Source organism: Anomaloglossus baeobatrachus, chromosome 4 (assembly GCF_048569485.1).
Source record: "Anomaloglossus baeobatrachus isolate aAnoBae1 chromosome 4, aAnoBae1.hap1, whole genome shotgun sequence".
Lineage (NCBI taxonomy): Eukaryota > Metazoa > Chordata > Amphibia > Anura > Aromobatidae > Anomaloglossus > Anomaloglossus baeobatrachus.
This window is the reverse complement of record NC_134356.1, coordinates 666,366,440-666,383,299: the sequence shown is the minus strand read 5'-3', so window position 1 is coordinate 666,383,299 and position 16,860 is coordinate 666,366,440. Positions and strand designations below refer to the sequence as shown.

Below are 16,860 nucleotides of genomic sequence, written 5' to 3'. Positions count from 1 at the left end.
TAGAAACACAGCGAGGGGACTCCAACCACAGTCTCCCTCGTTGCCACTCACTGGGCCACACACACCCCACTGGACTGGCATCGGTTGAGCCCCCTTTTGAAAAAGAAAAAGATGCTTTGCATGAAGCACTCTCAAAAATACGCGTGCCTTTCCCGTCCCCTGGCTGACCCCGGGGAAGAAAAGTCCTCTGAGAGCCATGACTTGTTCATCTTGGTTCTTTTAGAAACACAGCGAGGGGACTCCAACCACAGTCTCCCTCGTTGCCACTCACTGGGCCACACACACCCCACTTGACTGGCATCGGTTGAGCCCCCTTTTGAAAAAGAAAAAGATGCTTTGCATGAAGCACTCTCAAAAATACGCGTGCCTTTCCCGTCCCCTGGCTGACCCCGGGGAAGAAAAGTCCTCTGAGAGCCATGACTTGTTCATCTTGGTTCTTTTAGAAACACAGCGAGGGGACTCCAACCACAGTCTCCCTCGTTGCCACTCACTGGGCCACACACACCCCACTTGACTGGCATCGGTTGAGCCCCCTTTTGAAAAAGAAAAAGATGCTTTGCATGAAGCACTCTCAAAAATACGCGTGCCTTTCCCGTCCCCTGGCTGACCCCGGGGAAGAAAAGTCCTCTGAGAGCCATGACTTGTTCATCTTGGTTCTTTTAGAAACACAGCGAGGGGACTCCAACCACAGTCTCCCTCGTTGCCACTCACTGGGCCACACACACCCCACTTGACTGGCATCGGTTGAGCCCCCTTTTGAAAAAGAAAAAGATGCTTTGCATGAAGCACTCTCAAAAATACGCGTGCCTTTCCCGTCCCCTGGCTGACCCCGGGGAAGAAAAGTCCTCTGAGAGCCATGACTTGTTCATCTTGGTTCTTTTAGAAACACAGCGAGGGGACTCCAACCACAGTCTCCCTCGTTGCCACTCACTGGGCCACACACACCCCACTTGACTGGCATCGGTTGAGCCCCCTTTTGAAAAAGAAAAAGATGCTTTGCATGAAGCACTCTCAAAAATACGCGTGCCTTTCCCGTCCCCTGGCTGACCCCGGGGAAGAAAAGTCCTCTGAGAGCCATGACTTGTTCATCTTGGTTCTTTTAGAAACACAGCGAGGGGACTCCAACCACAGTCTCCCTCGTTGCCACTCACTGGGCCACACACACCCCACTTGACTGGCATCGGTTGAGCCCCCTTTTGAAAAAGAAAAAGATGCTTTGCATGAAGCACTCTCAAAAATACGCGTGCCTTTCCCGTCCCCTGGCTGACCCCGGGGAAGAAAAGTCCTCTGAGAGCCATGACTTGTTCATCTTGGTTCTTTTAGAAACACAGCGAGGGGACTCCAACCACAGTCTCCCTCGTTGCCACTCACTGGGCCACACACACCCCACTTGACTGGCATCGGTTGAGCCCCCTTTTGAAAAAGAAAAAGATACTTTGCATGAAGCACTCTCAAAAATACGCGTGCCTTTCCCGTCCCCTGGCTGACCCCGGGGAAGAAAAGTCCTCTGAGAGCCATGACTTGTTCATCTTGGTTCTTTTAGAAACACAGCGAGGGGACTCCAACCACAGTCTCCCTCGTTGCCACTCACTGGGCCACACACACCCCACTTGACTGGTATCGGTTGAGCCCCCTTTTGAAAAAGAAAAAGATGCTTTGCATGAAGCACTCTCAAAAATACGCGTGCCTTTCCCGTCCCCTGGCTGACCCCGGGGAAGAAAAGTCCTTTGAGAGCCATGACTTGTTCATCTTGGTTCTTTTAGAAACACAGCGAGGGGACTCCAACCACAGTCTCCCTCGTTGCCACTCACTGGGCCACACACACCCCACTTGACTGGCATCGGTTGAGCCCCCTTTTGAAAAAGAAAAAGATGCTTTGCATGAAGCACTCTCAAAAATACGCGTGCCTTTCCCGTCCCCTGGCTGACCCCGGGGAAGAAAAGTCCTCTGAGAGCCATGACTTGTTCATCTTGGTTCTTTTAGAAACACAGCGAGGGGACTCCAACCACAGTCTCCCTCGTTGCCACTCACTGGGCCACACACACCCCACTTGACTGGCATCGGTTGAGCCCCCTTTTGAAAAAGAAAAAGATGCTTTGCATGAAGCACTCTCAAAAATACGCGTGCCTTTCCCGTCCCCTGGCTGACCCCGGGGAAGAAAAGTCCTCTGAGAGCCATGACTTGTTCATCTTGGTTCTTTTAGAAACACAGCGAGGGGACTCCAACCACAGTCTCCCTCGTTGCCACTCACTGGGCCACACACAACCCACTTGACTGGCATCGGTTGAGCCCCCTTTTGAAAAAGAAAAAGATGCTTTGCATGAAGCACTCTCAAAAATACGCGTGCCTTTCCCGTCCCCTGGCTGACCCCGGGGAAGAAAAGTCCTCTGAGAGCCATGACTTGTTCATCTTGGTTCTTTTAGAAACACAGCGAGGGGACTCCAACCACAGTCTCCCTCGTTGCCACTCACTGGGCCACACACACCCCACTTGACTGGCATCGGTTGAGCCCCCTTTTGAAAAAGAAAAAGATGCTTTGCATGAAGCACTCTCAAAAATACGCGTGCCTTTCCCGTCCCCTGGCTGACCCCGGGGAAGAAAAGTCCTCTGAGAGCCATGACTTGTTCATCTTGGTTCTTTTAGAAACACAGCGAGGGGACTCCAACCACAGTCTCCCTCGTTGCCACTCACTGGGCCACACACACCCCACTTGACTGGCATCGGTTGAGCCCCCTTTTGAAAAAGAAAAAGATGCTTTGCATGAAGCACTCTCAAAAATACGCGTGCCTTTCCCGTCCCCTGGCTGACCCCGGGGAAGAAAAGTCCTCTGAGAGCCATGACTTGTTCATCTTGGTTCTTTTAGAAACACAGCGAGGGGACTCCAACCACAGTCTCCCTCGTTGCCACTCACTGGGCCACACACACCCCACTTGACTGGCATCGGTTGAGCCCCCTTTTGAAAAAGAAAAAGATGCTTTGCATGAAGCACTCTCAAAAATACGAGTGCCTTTCCCGTCCCCTGGCTGACCCCGGGGAAGAAAAGTCCTCTGAGAGCCATGACTTGTTCATCTTGGTTCTTTTAGAAACACAGCGAGGGGACTCCAACCACAGTCTCCCTCGTTGCCACTCACTGGGCCACACACACCCCACTTGACTGGCATCGGTTGAGCCCCCTTTTGAAAAAGAAAAAGATGCTTTGCATGAAGCACTCTCAAAAATACGCGTGCCTTTCCCGTCCCCTGGCTGACCCAGGGGAAGAAAAGTCCTCTGAGAGCCATGTCCACATTGTCAGTGGACAGACACGTGTGCTTATCTGCCAGCAGACCCACAGCAGCACTGAAGACAGGTTCCGAGAGAACGCTGGCTGCAGGACACGACAAGATCCCCAAGACGTACGTGGCGAGCTCAGGCAATTTATCAAGATTGGAAGCCAAGAATGAGCAGGGCTCAAGTTGCACAATAATGGAATCGATGTTTCCTTGCATATACTCATATATCTGTGTGTCCTCCTCTTTTTCCTTGTCCAGCTCTTTTGTTTTCGCATGAGTATATGTCCTTGTCACTTTCCCATGTGTTGTGAGTTGTTTGTGACCTTTTGGACACCTTTGAGGGTGTTTTCTAGGTGTTTTTCTGTGTTTGTGATTGCCTGCCATTGTTTCCTATGCAGTTCGAGTTCGGTTCGTCGAACGTTCGACGAACCGAACTCGAACGGGAGGTCAGTTCGGCGAACCAACCTCGAGCCGAACCGCGACCGGTTCGCTCATCTCTAATCTCTATTCAATAGTTTCACTAAAATATTTTGGTATTGCTGGATATGGTATAAGTGATCAAATGATAGCAGGATAAAGTCCCTTAAAATTATTAAAAAATTATATAAAAAGAAAAAAGTTTTTAAAAATACAAGTTCAAGACCATCTCCTTTTCCTATGTTAAAGAATAAAGAAAATTAAAAAAGCAAACTAAAAAGCACATTTGATATCGCTGCATTTGTGGCACCCCTGAGGCCTCAGTCGCCACAAGGTACTGCACCTCACATAAGGTGCGGTACTTATCCTGGATCCAGAGGAGATCGGTACAGGTTTCACTACATACATTTCACATACACAACTAGGTTTTTCTCCCCAATGAGGATCAGGCTAGGGTCGGGTTTTAAGGCAGTCACCAAACATGGGGGGCCGCCACCCACTAGTGACAGGGAATCGGGGAAGGAGCAGCCACTAGGGGAAGTTAGGAGCCAACACAGCAGTTAGTGAGTTCTCCAGCAGGAGAGGAAAGGAGCAGACGGTTTTACCAGTGGCTCTGGTGGGACACAGGAGTCAACACGGTCACCGAGGGGAGAGCTTAATTGCTCCCTCAGGAATGGGCGCAGATCAGAGTGCGGAATCCTAGGGTGAAACGTACTTCAAGTCGCATTACCAAAATCCTCAGGACAGGGGGATTGCAGATCCCACTGGCCACCACAGTTCCCGGAGCACAGTACCACATAGGGCCCGGAGCCACGATTGAAGTCCAGCCCCACAGCGGGCCCGCGGCACCTGCAAATGGGACGGGAGACAACAAGTCAAGAACCGGGGTCTCCAAGTAGCTTCAAGGCACGCGGATCTAAGACTACAGGGGCAAGTAGGAAGGGCCCACCAACCACAGTATCGGGTCTGACTTCCAATGGATCCGGGATTGACTGGGGCCCATCACGGCGGTAAGCTGTACTCTGGGACAGCACTGTAACAGTGAGTAAAGACACTTGGATCCGCAGAGACTGTGTCAGCCTGTTATTGTCGGCACTGTCGCCCTGCACACATATAAATGGTACCGTTTGAAACCACATCTGATCCCGCAAAAACACAAGCCCTACTCTGTCTGTCGAAAGGAAAAATACACTACTTATAGCTCTTGAAAAGAGATAAAAAAAAATAATCGAAAGTGCAAAGACAAATAATTCCCTTGTCATTAAAGAGTTAAAATCATTCCATCGGGTTCCTTTTTTAAGCCTCTACAAACTTCTCCACGACTTCACACCTCTTATCTCTACACCTTAATCTCAAAAGGTTAAAAAATTGCACAGGATTATTTATAGTGAACAGAAATATAAACTCCACACTTTTGTTTTTGCTCCATTTCTCATGAACTGAACTCAAGGATATAAGACTTTTTCTTTGGACACAAAGGCCTTTTTCTCTCAGATATTGTTCACAAATTTGGCTAAATCTGTGTTAGTGAGAACTTCTCCTTTGCGCAGATAATCCATCCACCTCACAGGTGCGGCATATCAAGATGCTGATTACACAGCATGATTATTGCACAGGTGTACCTTAAGCAGCATGATTATTGCACAGGTGTACCTTAAGCAGCATGATTATTGCACAGGTGTGCCTCAGGCTGGCCACAATAAAAGGCCACCCTAAAAAGTTCCGGGGCTGGGGGTCAGAAACCCAGTCAGTATCTTGTGTGACCACCATTTGCCAGTCTACCATCTGCCTTGCACAGTGACAGTGAAAACCTAGATTCATCAGTGAAGGGAACACCTCTCCAATGGGCCACTCAAGTGGGTTATTGTTGTGAATATCATCAGGGATGGTGCGGTTCCTGGAAGTGTTTCTGGGCTCCCTCTGGTGGCTAGTGCTGGTAGCGAGTCTGATTCTGCATCTGTCGCTCAGACAGGTGTGGAAGATGATTGCTGTTCCAGGAAAGACAATGAAGTCCAGCCTGGGGGAATATAGGAAGGCAGTTTCTGACTAACCTTTGCTTGTGATAATTGTTTCTGCTCCAAGAAAAGATGTCCTGAAGTTTGTCCTTCTGCCTTTTGGCTTTTTTGCCTTTCCATGTAGGATTGTTTTTTGCTTTTTTCTGCTCTTTTTTGGATTCTCCAGGAATGATTTCTACAGCAGTATTTTCGTTCCTTTGCATGAGTTCTGTTCCTATGTCATCCAGAGTCTGCAGCTATGCCTGATAAGTATTTTGTTTTTTCTTCCTGCGATGAATTCGTTCTCATTCATTTTTCTGTCTTTTTGTTTGCAATTAATTGGAATTGTGTAATCTCAGTGATTTTTCCTTGTGAAGGTTTATTCTCTTAGTCTGGGCTTGGTTTGGGCTGAATTGCACTTATGGGCGTTTCTGCTTAACCTATGAAATCTATTCCTAATTCAATGTTTGAGAAAATTCTCTTTTGTTTCTTGCATGGGAATAGGCGTTCTTTCTGCACTATTTTTTTAGAACGATTTATTCCCAGCAAGAAGGGAGTTATTTACTCCCAGTCTGATTAGGAGTTTGTATTTGCACAAGAGTTCTTGATATAGTGGGAAGAAGATCTTGTGATCTTTAAGTATTTTTCATTATCAGGTGTCGGTATTTTTTAGGATTTTCACTGGCTGCAACCAGTAATCCTTTCCATCCTTTTTGTATCTAGCTAGCAGGGCCTCACTTTGCTTAACCCTATATTAACCATCTGTGTACTGTGTTTTTCCTTACATCACTGTTTTTATATGTTGGGGCTTTCCTATCCTTTTTGGGCTGCTCTGAGGCAAGTCAAGATTCCTCATTCCATCTTTGAGGCTAGTTAGTTCTCCGGCGGTGATGAGGCGTCTAGGTTGGTGAGGAACGCTCCACCGCTACTTCTAGTTGTCTTGAGCAGTTAGTGGATTGCAGCCAGCTAAGCTTTTCAACTACTCTTGTGCATTTTTTTCTACCTCTTATGGGATTTTGCAAGATCATTTGCAGTGATTTCCTGACCATAACAGGTCATGATGATGAACTGCAGTCAGGTAGAGACCCTGATGATGATGACGAGCAGCAGATGAGCTTCCCGGAGATGGTGTCTGACAGATTGTGCAGAAATTCTTTGGTTTTGCACCGATTGTTGGAGCAGCTGTCTGGGTGGCTGGTCTCAGAAGATCTTGCAGGTAAAGATACTGGATGTGGAGGTCCTGGAGTGGTGCGGTTACACGTGGTCTGCGGTTATGAGGCCAGTGGGATCTACTGCCACATTCTCTGAAACACCTTTGGAGATGTCTTATGGTAGAGAAATAAACATTCAATTCACGGGCAACAGCTCTGGTGGACATTTCTTTAGTTAACAGCCCAACTGCTCCCTCAAAACTTGCGACATCTGTGGCCTTGAGTTGTTTGATAAAACTACACATTTTAGAGTGGCCTTTTATTGTTGCCAGCCTAAAGCTGGTGTCACACATAACGACGACGACAACGACGTCGCTGCTACGTCACCATTTTCTGTGACGTTGCAGCGACGTCCCGTCGCTGTCGCTGTGTGTGACATCCAGCAACGACCTGGCCCCTGCTGTGAGGTCGCCGGTCGTTGCTGAATGTCCAGCTTCATTTTTTGGTCGTCACTCTCCCGCTGTGACACACACATCGCTGTGTGTGACAGCGAGAGAGCGACGAAATGAAGCGATCAGGAGCCGGCACTGGCAGCTGCGGTAAGCTGTAACCAGCGTAAACATCGGGTAACCAAGGGAAGACCTTTCCCTGGTTACCCGATGTTTACGCTGGTTACCAGCCTCCGTTCTTGCTGCCAGCGCCGGCTCCTGCACTGTGACATGTGGCTGCAGTATGCATCGGGTAATTAACCCGATGTATACTGTAGCAAGGAGAGCAAGGAGCCAGCGCTAAGCAGTGTGCTCGGCTCCCTGCTCTCTGAACTGTGACATGTAGCTGCAGCACACATCGGGTTAATTAACCCGATGTGTACTGTAGGAGAGCAAGGAGCCAGCGCTAAGCGCGGCTCCCTGCTCTCTGCACATGTAGCGACGTTATGATCGCTGCTTCTGCTGTGTTTGACAGCTAAGCAGCGATCATAACAGCGACTTACAAGGTCGCTGTTACGTCACCGAAAATGGTGACGTAACAGCGACGTCGTTGTCGCTGTCGCTTAGTGTGAACCCAGCTTAAGGCACACCTGTGCAATAATCATACTGTCTAATCTGCTTCTTTATATGCCACACCTGTGAGGTGCAGGGGTTATCTCAGCAGAGGAGAAGTGTCACTAACAGATTTAGACAAATTTGTGAACAATATTTCAGAGAATATTTGTGTCCATAGAAAAAAATCTTAGATCTTTAAGTTCAGCTCATGAAAAATGGGAGCAAAAACTGTTGTGTTTTGTACAATACCATACCAACACCAGGTACAGTACTAGCTAAGATCTCACCGTTCCAATACACCTTTCCGAGTCCATTACATCTATCCAGATAGAATCCGAGACAATCTCATCTCCAACAATGTAATATGCAATTATACGGAAGGATGGAATCAATTCTTCTGTGATATGAAGAGACATGGTAACTAAAAATTGATTCTGAATCCGAGGTTGTCTGGTCACTTTCAGGATCCTGCCCTTGTTTGTGATCTTAGAAAGAAAAAAAGGAAAACAGTTGATGAAACTTGAACTTGGATCCATTTGGTCACATAAATCTTACATTTTAGTTATAATTATCATGCATGAATATTAATCATGATGATACAATAATGACAAGTTCTGGCACACTGTCAGATACTAAGGATAGAATTCTACATTGTTGTAGACCAGGGGTGGGGGAGATTCTCAGGGACTGCAGTATTCGGACGGCAGCCCCATTTTGCTGGCTGCTGGCCTTTTAAACCCTGTATGCAATGCATGCCCACTAACCTGGAAGGAGCCCATACATTCTAGGCTTATCCTTTCTTACACTGGAGGACGTACTTTGTGGGCGGGTTAAGCCTGCAATGTGATCTCATTCCACAGAAGAGGAGCGGCTGCTCCAGCATCCCCCCCCCAGTTTGTTTGTGCCTCCAAGCCTGTGTGTGTGCCCCTCCAGTGTCCCAGGTCTGTGTGTGCCCCTCTAGCGTCCCCAGGCCTGTGTGTGCCCCTCTAGCGTCCCCAGGCCTGTGTGTGCCCTTCCAGCATCCCCAAGCTTGTGTATGCCCCTCAAGCATCCCCAAGCTTGTGTGTGCCCCTCACCAAGCTTGTGTGTGCCCCTCCAGCATCGTCAGGCCTACTTGTGACCCTCCAGCCTCCCCAGACCTGTGTGTGACCCTCTAGCCTCCCCAGGTCTGTGTGTGCCCCTCCAGTGTCCCAGGTTTGTGTGTGCCCCTCTAGCGTCCCCAGGCCTGTGTGTGCCCCTCCAGCATCCCCAAGCTTGTGTGTGCCCCACAAGCATCGTCAGGCCTATGTGTGACCCTCCAGCCTCCCCAGGCCTGTATGTGACCCTCCCGCATCCCCAGGCCTGTGTGTGCCCCTCTAGCATCTGTAAGCCTTTGTGTGCCCCTCCAGGCCTGTGTGTGTCCCCAGAATCGGACTGGCTACCAGAGGAATCTCCAGTAATACTCGGCCTGGCCGCGGTTACCTGCACTGAACTCTGAAGCTCTCACCTGAGCTCTGGAGTGCAGCCTGGACTGAGCTCAGGGTTTGCAGGACTGAACCACGAGCTCTGACTCATTCCACGGCGATTGAGGTTCAGTTCATGTCACAGCTGCGGACAGGCCGGGCTGAACTCCGGAGCTCAGGTGAGAGCTTCAGAGTCAGCCCGGACTGTCTGCAGCTGCCATGAACTGAACCGCAATCGCTGGGGAATCAGTCGGCGCTCGTGGTTCAGTCCTGCAAACCCCGACTTCAGTCCAGGCTGCACTCCAGAGCTTAGGTGAGTGTTCCAGAGTTCAGTGCGGCCAGGCCTGTATTACTGGAGATTCCTCTGGCAGCCAATCTGACACTGTGTCCCTCCAGCGTCCCCAATCCTGTGTGTGCCCCTCCAGGCCTGTATATGCCCTTCCAGTGATGTAGATGCCCTCAATGTCTACTGTGAGGTCCATGAACCCCAGTCTCCCCAGTCATGTCTATGCCCCCCAGTTCCTCCTGTGATGTATATGCACCAGCCCCTCCTGTGATGTATATGCCCCCCAGTATCTCCTGTTATGTACAGTACAGACCAAAAGTTTGGACACACCATCTCATTCAGAAAGTTTTCTTTATTTTCATGACTCTGAAAATTGTAGATTCACATTGAAGGCATCAAAACTATGAATTAACACATATGGAATGAAATACTTAACAAAAAAGTGTGAAACAACTGAAAATATGTCTTATATTCTAGGTTCTTCAAAGTAGCCACCTTTTGCTTTGATTACTGCTTTGCACACTATTGGCATTCTCTTGATGAGCTTCAGGAGGTAGTCACCAGAAATGGTCTTCCAACAGTCTTGAAGGCGTTCCCAGAGATTCTTAGCACTTGTTGGCCCTTTTGCCTTCACTCTGCGGTCCAGCTCACCCCAAACCATCTCGATTGGGTTCACGTCTGGTGACTGTGGAGGCCAGGTCATCTGGCATAGCACCACATCACTCTCCTTCTTAGTCAATTAGCCCTTACACAGCCTGGAGGTGTGTTTGGGGTCATTGTCCTGTTGAAAAATAAATGATGGTCCAACTAAACGCAAACCGGATGGAATAGCATGCCACTGCAAGATGCTGTGGTAGCCATGCTTGTTCAGTATCCCCTCAATTTTGAATAAATCCCCAACAGTGTCACCAGCAAAGCACCCACACACCATCGCACCTCCTTCTCCATGCTTCACGGTCGGAACCAGGCATGTAGAGTCCATCTGTTCACCTTTTCTGCGTCGCACAAAGACACAGTGGTTGGATCCAAAGATCTCAAATTTGGACTCATCAGACCAAAGCACAGATTTCCACTGGTCTAATGTCCATTCCTTGTGTTCTTTAGCCCAAACAAGTCTCTTCTGCTTGTTGCCTGTCCTTAGCAGTGGTTTCCTAGCAGCTATTTTACCATGAAGGCCTGCTGCACAAAGTCTCCTCTTAATGTGTCTGCTGCTAGAACTCTATGTGGCATTGACCTGGTCTCTAATCTGAGCTGCTGTTAACCTGCGATTTCTGAGTTTGGTGACTTGGATAAACTTATCCTCTGCAGCAGAGGTAACTCTTGGTCTTCCTTTCCTGGGGCGGTCCTCATGTGAGCCAGTTTCTTTGTAGCATTTGATGGTTTTTGCCACTGCACTTGGGGACACTTTCAAAGTTTTCCCAATTTTTCAGACTGACTGACCTTCATTTCTTAAAGTAATGATGGCCACTCGTTTTTGTTTACTTAGCTGCTTTTTTCTTGCTATAATACAAATTCTAACACTCTATTCAGCAGGACTATCAGCTGTATATCCACCAGACTTCTGCACAACACAACTGATGGTCCCAACCCCATTTATAAGGCAAGAAATCCCACTTATTAAACCTGACAGGGCACACCTGTGAAGTGAAAACCATTTCCGGTGACTACCTCTTGAAGCTCATCAAGAGAATGCCAAGAGTGTGCAAAGCAGTAATCAAAGCAAAAGGTGGCTACTTTGAAGAACCTAGAATATAAGACATATTTTCAGTTGTTTCACACTTTTGTGTTAAGTATTTCATTCCACATGTGATAATTCATAGTTTTGATGCCTTCAATGTGAATCTACAATTTTCAGAGTCATGAAAATAAAGAAAACTCTTTGAATGAGAAGGTGTGTCCAAACGTTTGGTCTGTACTGTATATGCCCCCAATGTCTCCTGGGATTTATATGCCCTCAGTAGTCCCAGCCAACACAAACCTGATAAAGCAGTTGTGAGAAGCAACAAGATCAATATCGCCTAATATCACAGCCGCACCAAAAACAAGAAGCACCAGCCGCCACAGTGAGATAATTGTTTGATTAAATATAGCAGGGTACTTTTCAAGCTGATAATTTTGTGCGGTAGAAATTTTCAAATGGCGGCAGAAAAAAAGTTCCCCACCCCTGTTGTAGGCAGTAAGATCGTTTTGCTTGGTAAAATGAATAAATAATTCAGCTGTCACCACAAAGACAGAGAATTAATGTGTCTACGGATAATCTTGTGATTTCACCCCAGAATATGAGAGTTAAGATGTAAAAAAAAAAAAGTAAAACCATTTACCAGGTAGGTGAAATACTGTATCTGGCTCTGAACGGCTGCGTTAGAACTTTGAAGCAAGAAATTTACAATGAGAGTATCTCCAGGAGTCACTTCTGTGCCACTGACGCCAATGTACAAAAAATTTCCATCTGACTGATAAGAGTTGGCCGACATTGATGTTGCCGCCTGCCGGACATCCGGGAGCGCAGGATCTGCTGTCTTCACCTATAATCAGGAAATTTTTGTAAGCATCAGTAATCAGTTACCAGGAGAAAAAAAAGAATATTATTACAAAAGAATAGGAAAATAAATATTTACACCCAATTCAGCATTTGTTTTTATCCAGACATTTTCCTTTTTTGCCTTGTGTTATCAGTTGCCATTTTTCCTGTCCAATTCTTTAAACTCTTCACCCCCGGGTGATTTTCCTGTTTTCATTTTTTCCTCCCCTTCTCCCAAGTCATAACTTTTTTAATGTTTCCATCAGTATAGCCATATGAGATCTTGTTTTTTGTGGGACGAGTTTTACTTTTGATTGACACCATTCATTCTGCCCCATATTGTACTCATAACATTCCAGGAGGGATTTGTCCAGTCGTTGGTAGATGTACTGTTCCCAATTACCACTACCCTGTATAAATAATACACGGACACTACTTATGACTTGGTTGAATTGCCCACAGCAGCCCTTTATTGCCTATTGTTTACACACTAACACAAGGGGGCGCCGTCCAACGGACATCCCTTACATTTAACAATAGGTAACACCATAATAATACAGTACGTAATACAATACGTAACCCTGGGTAGGTCCGGTCCAGAAATCACCTTCCACCACCGAAACATCATCCCTGGCCGCAGCACACACCAGGTCGGAGATGAGGTATTAATCACCTACAGATCAATACCTCAACCTTGCAGAACCCCATGCCTGCAAGATCCCTGTAACCGGAGCCACTATATCCTACAAGTGACTCTCCAATCAAATAACATTATCCATTAAACCACCTCTGGACCAGACCTACCCCCGCCACGGGACAGGCCACGTGACACCTTGCGTGGCCTGGACCCCCACATACCCAACGCTTGCTCCTCCAACCTGCAAGCCAAACCAACCATTAAACCCTTCCATCCATCAACTTAAACTCTGAGCATCCCATATACAGTCATATGAAAAAGTTTGGGCACCCCTAGTAATGTTAGCCTTTTTTCTTTATAACAATTTGGGTTTTTGCAGCAGCTATTTCAGTTTCATATATCTAATAACTGATGGACTGAGTAATATTTCTGGATTGAAATGAGGTTTATTGTACTAGCAGAAAATGTGCAATTCGCATTTAAACAAAATTTGACCGGTGCAAAAGTATGGGCACCCTTATCAATTTCTTGATTTGAACACTCCTAACTACTTTTTACTGACTTACTAAAGCACTAAATTGGTTTTGTAACCTCATTGAGCTTTGAACTTCATAGGCAGGTGTATCCAATCATGAGAAAAGGTATTTAAGGTGGCCACTTGCAAGTTGTTCTCCTATTTCAATTTCCTATGAAGAGTGGCATCATGGGCTCCTCAAAACAACTCTCAAATGATCTGAAAACAAAGATTATTCAACATAGTTGTTCAGGGGAAGGTACAAAAAGTTGTCTCAGAGATTTAAACTGTCAGTTTCCACTGTGAGGAACATAGTAAGGAAATGGAAGAACACAGGTACAGTTCTTGTTAAGCCCAGAAGTGGCAGGCCAAGAAAAATATCAGAAAGGCAGAGGAGAAGAATGGTGAGAACAGTCAAGGACAATCCACAGACCACCTCCAAAGACCTGCAGCTTCATCTTGCTGCAGATGGTGTCAATGTGCATCGGTCAACAATACAGCGCACGTTGCACAAGGAGAAGCTGTATGGGAGAGTGATGCGAAAGAAGCCGTTTCTGCAAGCACGCCACAAACAGAGTCGCCTGAGGTATGCAAAAGCACATTTGGACAAGCCAGTTAGATTTTGGAAGAAGGTCCTGTGGACTGATGAAACAAAGATTGAGTTGTTTGGTCATACAAAAAGGCGTTATGCATGGAGGCAAAAAAACACGGCATTCCAAGAAAAGCACTTGCTTTACCCACAGTAAACTTTGGTGGAGGTTCCATCATGCTTTGGGGCTGTGTGGCCAATGCCGGCACTGAGAATCTTGTTAAAGTTGAGGGTCGCATAGATTCAACTCAGTATCAGCAGATTCTTGACAATAATGTGCAAGAATCTGTGACGAAGTTGAAGTTACGCAGGGGATGGATATTTCAGCAAGACAATGATCCAAAGCACCGCTCCAAATCTACTCAGGCATTCATGCAGAGGAACAATTACAATGTTCTGGAATGGCCATCCCAGTCCCCAGACCTGAATATCATTGAACATCTGTGGGATGATTTGAAGCGGCTGTCCATGCTCAGCGACCATCAAACTTAACTGAACTGGAATTGTTTTGTAAACAGGAATGGTCAAATATACCTTCATCCAGGATCCAGGAACTCATTAAAAGCTATAGGAAGCGACTAGAGGCTGTGATTTTTGCAAAAGGAGGATCTACAAAATATTAATGTCACTTTAAGGTTGAGGTAAGATAAGGGTGCCCATACTTTCGCACCAGTCAAATTTTGTTTAAATGCGGACTGCACATTTTCTGTTAGTAATATTTCTGGATTGAAATGACGTTTATTGTACTGAGTCCATCAGTTATTAGATATATGAAACTGAAATAGCTGTTGCAAAAATCCTAATTGTTATGAAGAAAAAAGGTTAACATTAATAGGGGTGCCCAAACTTTTTCATATGACTGTATGCACCAGTCAACGTTACCAGTTTACCTTACTGCACCGCACTCCTCATCCTTGGTGGCAGCACACGCCACCCAAAATCCCTTTGAACCTACCCATGTCACAATCCGTTTATTTACTTTTAAAATCGCCCTTCAATACGGGCCACACTGAACGACACACCATGACCACCCCATAATATGGCCACCACCTCGTACCAAAAAACACCCTTGATACCACGATTCGGTTCCCAAGACAAACGTTCCAGAAACTCCCTCCTTGCTTTCCACACCACACCATCATACTTAGAAACCGTTGCCACCACATAATACTAAACAACTGTTAAGTAACCCTGTCTCCAGCTCGACAGGGACCCAGTCACTTCACTGGCTCCCTCTGGCTCACTGGCTCCCTCTGACGGCCACTGGCTCCCTCTGATGGCCTGACGGCCACTCAGACACACCCCGGCACCATGCCACAAGCTCCGAAACCATTCCTGAATCCCCACCATGCCCCACCAGCATCAGTTAAACCAATTAAATGCAGTACTGACCGTACCATCGGCCTCCCCATTACCGACCAATGAACCACTGTACTGTCACCCTGCCCCTCTTCCTGTCTCCAGCTGGACTCAACCACAACTGGGGTTGAGATACAACAAACAAGATCACACTCACACTGCTTACTCGACTGGGCCAATTCATACCCTGAACCAAGTTCCCCCCAGGAAACGGCTAGATTGGCCCCCACTTGGAAATGACTGCAATCCATAGCCTTCAAATCTCCCCTAAAACCAGCCTTGCAGCTTAACCAAGAGGGGAATGAAATAGCCCACCCCGAGACTCACTAACACATGCATTAGACATACCTCTTCCCCAGAGCAAAATATCACTACCGGTCTCCCCAAACCAATGTATTCCGTCATCAAACACTCTGAAACAAAAGAGGCTCAAGCTGTCTTACCTTACACAGAAAAATTCCAAGAACCTTCCCACGTACTCAACCACCATACTAATGGACATTCTTCATCCAAATTTGGCCCCACTTCATTTTCCATGAAGCTTACCCGGCCTAACGGAACCATGTGCGCAATAAACTTAACACGCCTTCAAAAACAGAACGCAATCACAACCATCGCTCTGCACCCATTGCTGAAGCAAAGATGTTGAAGCATTACTTTCGATCAAGGTCCCCAACAACACCTCCAAACCATAATTCACAGTCCGCTTCCCTCCACCAACCACACCAGCGATAAGTTCCCTGTACAGCAATGCACACCAGGAAATTGCCCCTACACCACTAGCCTGATTGACTCCATATGCAACTATGGGCATCAAGAGACACTAACTTTTCCAAACACCATGTCCAGGCATTGTGTTCTTTAAGGAAACCCTATAACACACAACCCCCTTTGAGCCCTCATATTACATACCATGATAAATTAAAACCAGGCCACACCGTAGTACCCGCTCAAAGCCGACTACCGTAGGGTGCACCCTCCAAACCAACTACCCTTCTGCTGTGAGACCGGAGCACCACGACTCCCTAAGCAAACCCTTATCAATATCCCCATACCTACCACCAGGCCACTCATTTTTCACTTTTTTTTTATTAAATGTATATAAATATATAATAGAACTCCATGAGCCCAAATATGCCATGAGTCCAACGACACAAAACACATAATAATACCAGATGGCCTTAAGCCACACGACTTACACTCCATGCACCACAAGGACCCAATCTTGAAGTCCGAACCATAACTTGCATAGCCCCCCCATAATCACGGATGACCGAGGAACTCCATTGTTCCATCCGCAGCCCACCATTGCTGATTAACCGAGTTCACCCGTAGCAGCCCAAAGCTGCCCACGACCTACTGTAACACCAACTCAGGCCCACTGGACCCTCATTCCTCCCAGCACCAAACTCTATAATGGGATAGCATGCTGATTAACCTCAATGCTACCATCCACTAACACTATCCCTCAAGCTCCCAGGACCAAGCCATGCTGCCCTTGTACTAACAATACCCCAACCCGCACCAAACAAGCTGCACCCAAGATGCGGTTTCAAACCCACAAACCCATTACAGCAACCAACACCTCACCTTCTCCCACATTTTCGCTCTCCTTTATTCAATTATCCACAGCAACCC

The 16,860-nt window shown here is 47.0% G+C and overlaps 1 protein-coding gene across 1 annotated transcript in view; it reads right to left on the bottom strand.

The window, feature by feature from the left end:
• LOC142302076 (venom factor-like) overlaps positions 1 to 16,860 on the bottom strand; it is a 229,470-nt gene that overhangs the window by 152,944 nt on the left and 59,666 nt on the right. The window contains exons 12-13 of the mRNA XM_075343155.1: positions 11,924 to 12,127; positions 8,162 to 8,359 (exon numbers count right to left, since the gene is read on the bottom strand). Of these exons, the coding sequence (XP_075199270.1) occupies positions 8,162 to 8,359; positions 11,924 to 12,127 (402 nt within the window). The remainder of the gene's footprint in view (positions 1 to 8,161; positions 8,360 to 11,923; positions 12,128 to 16,860) is intronic.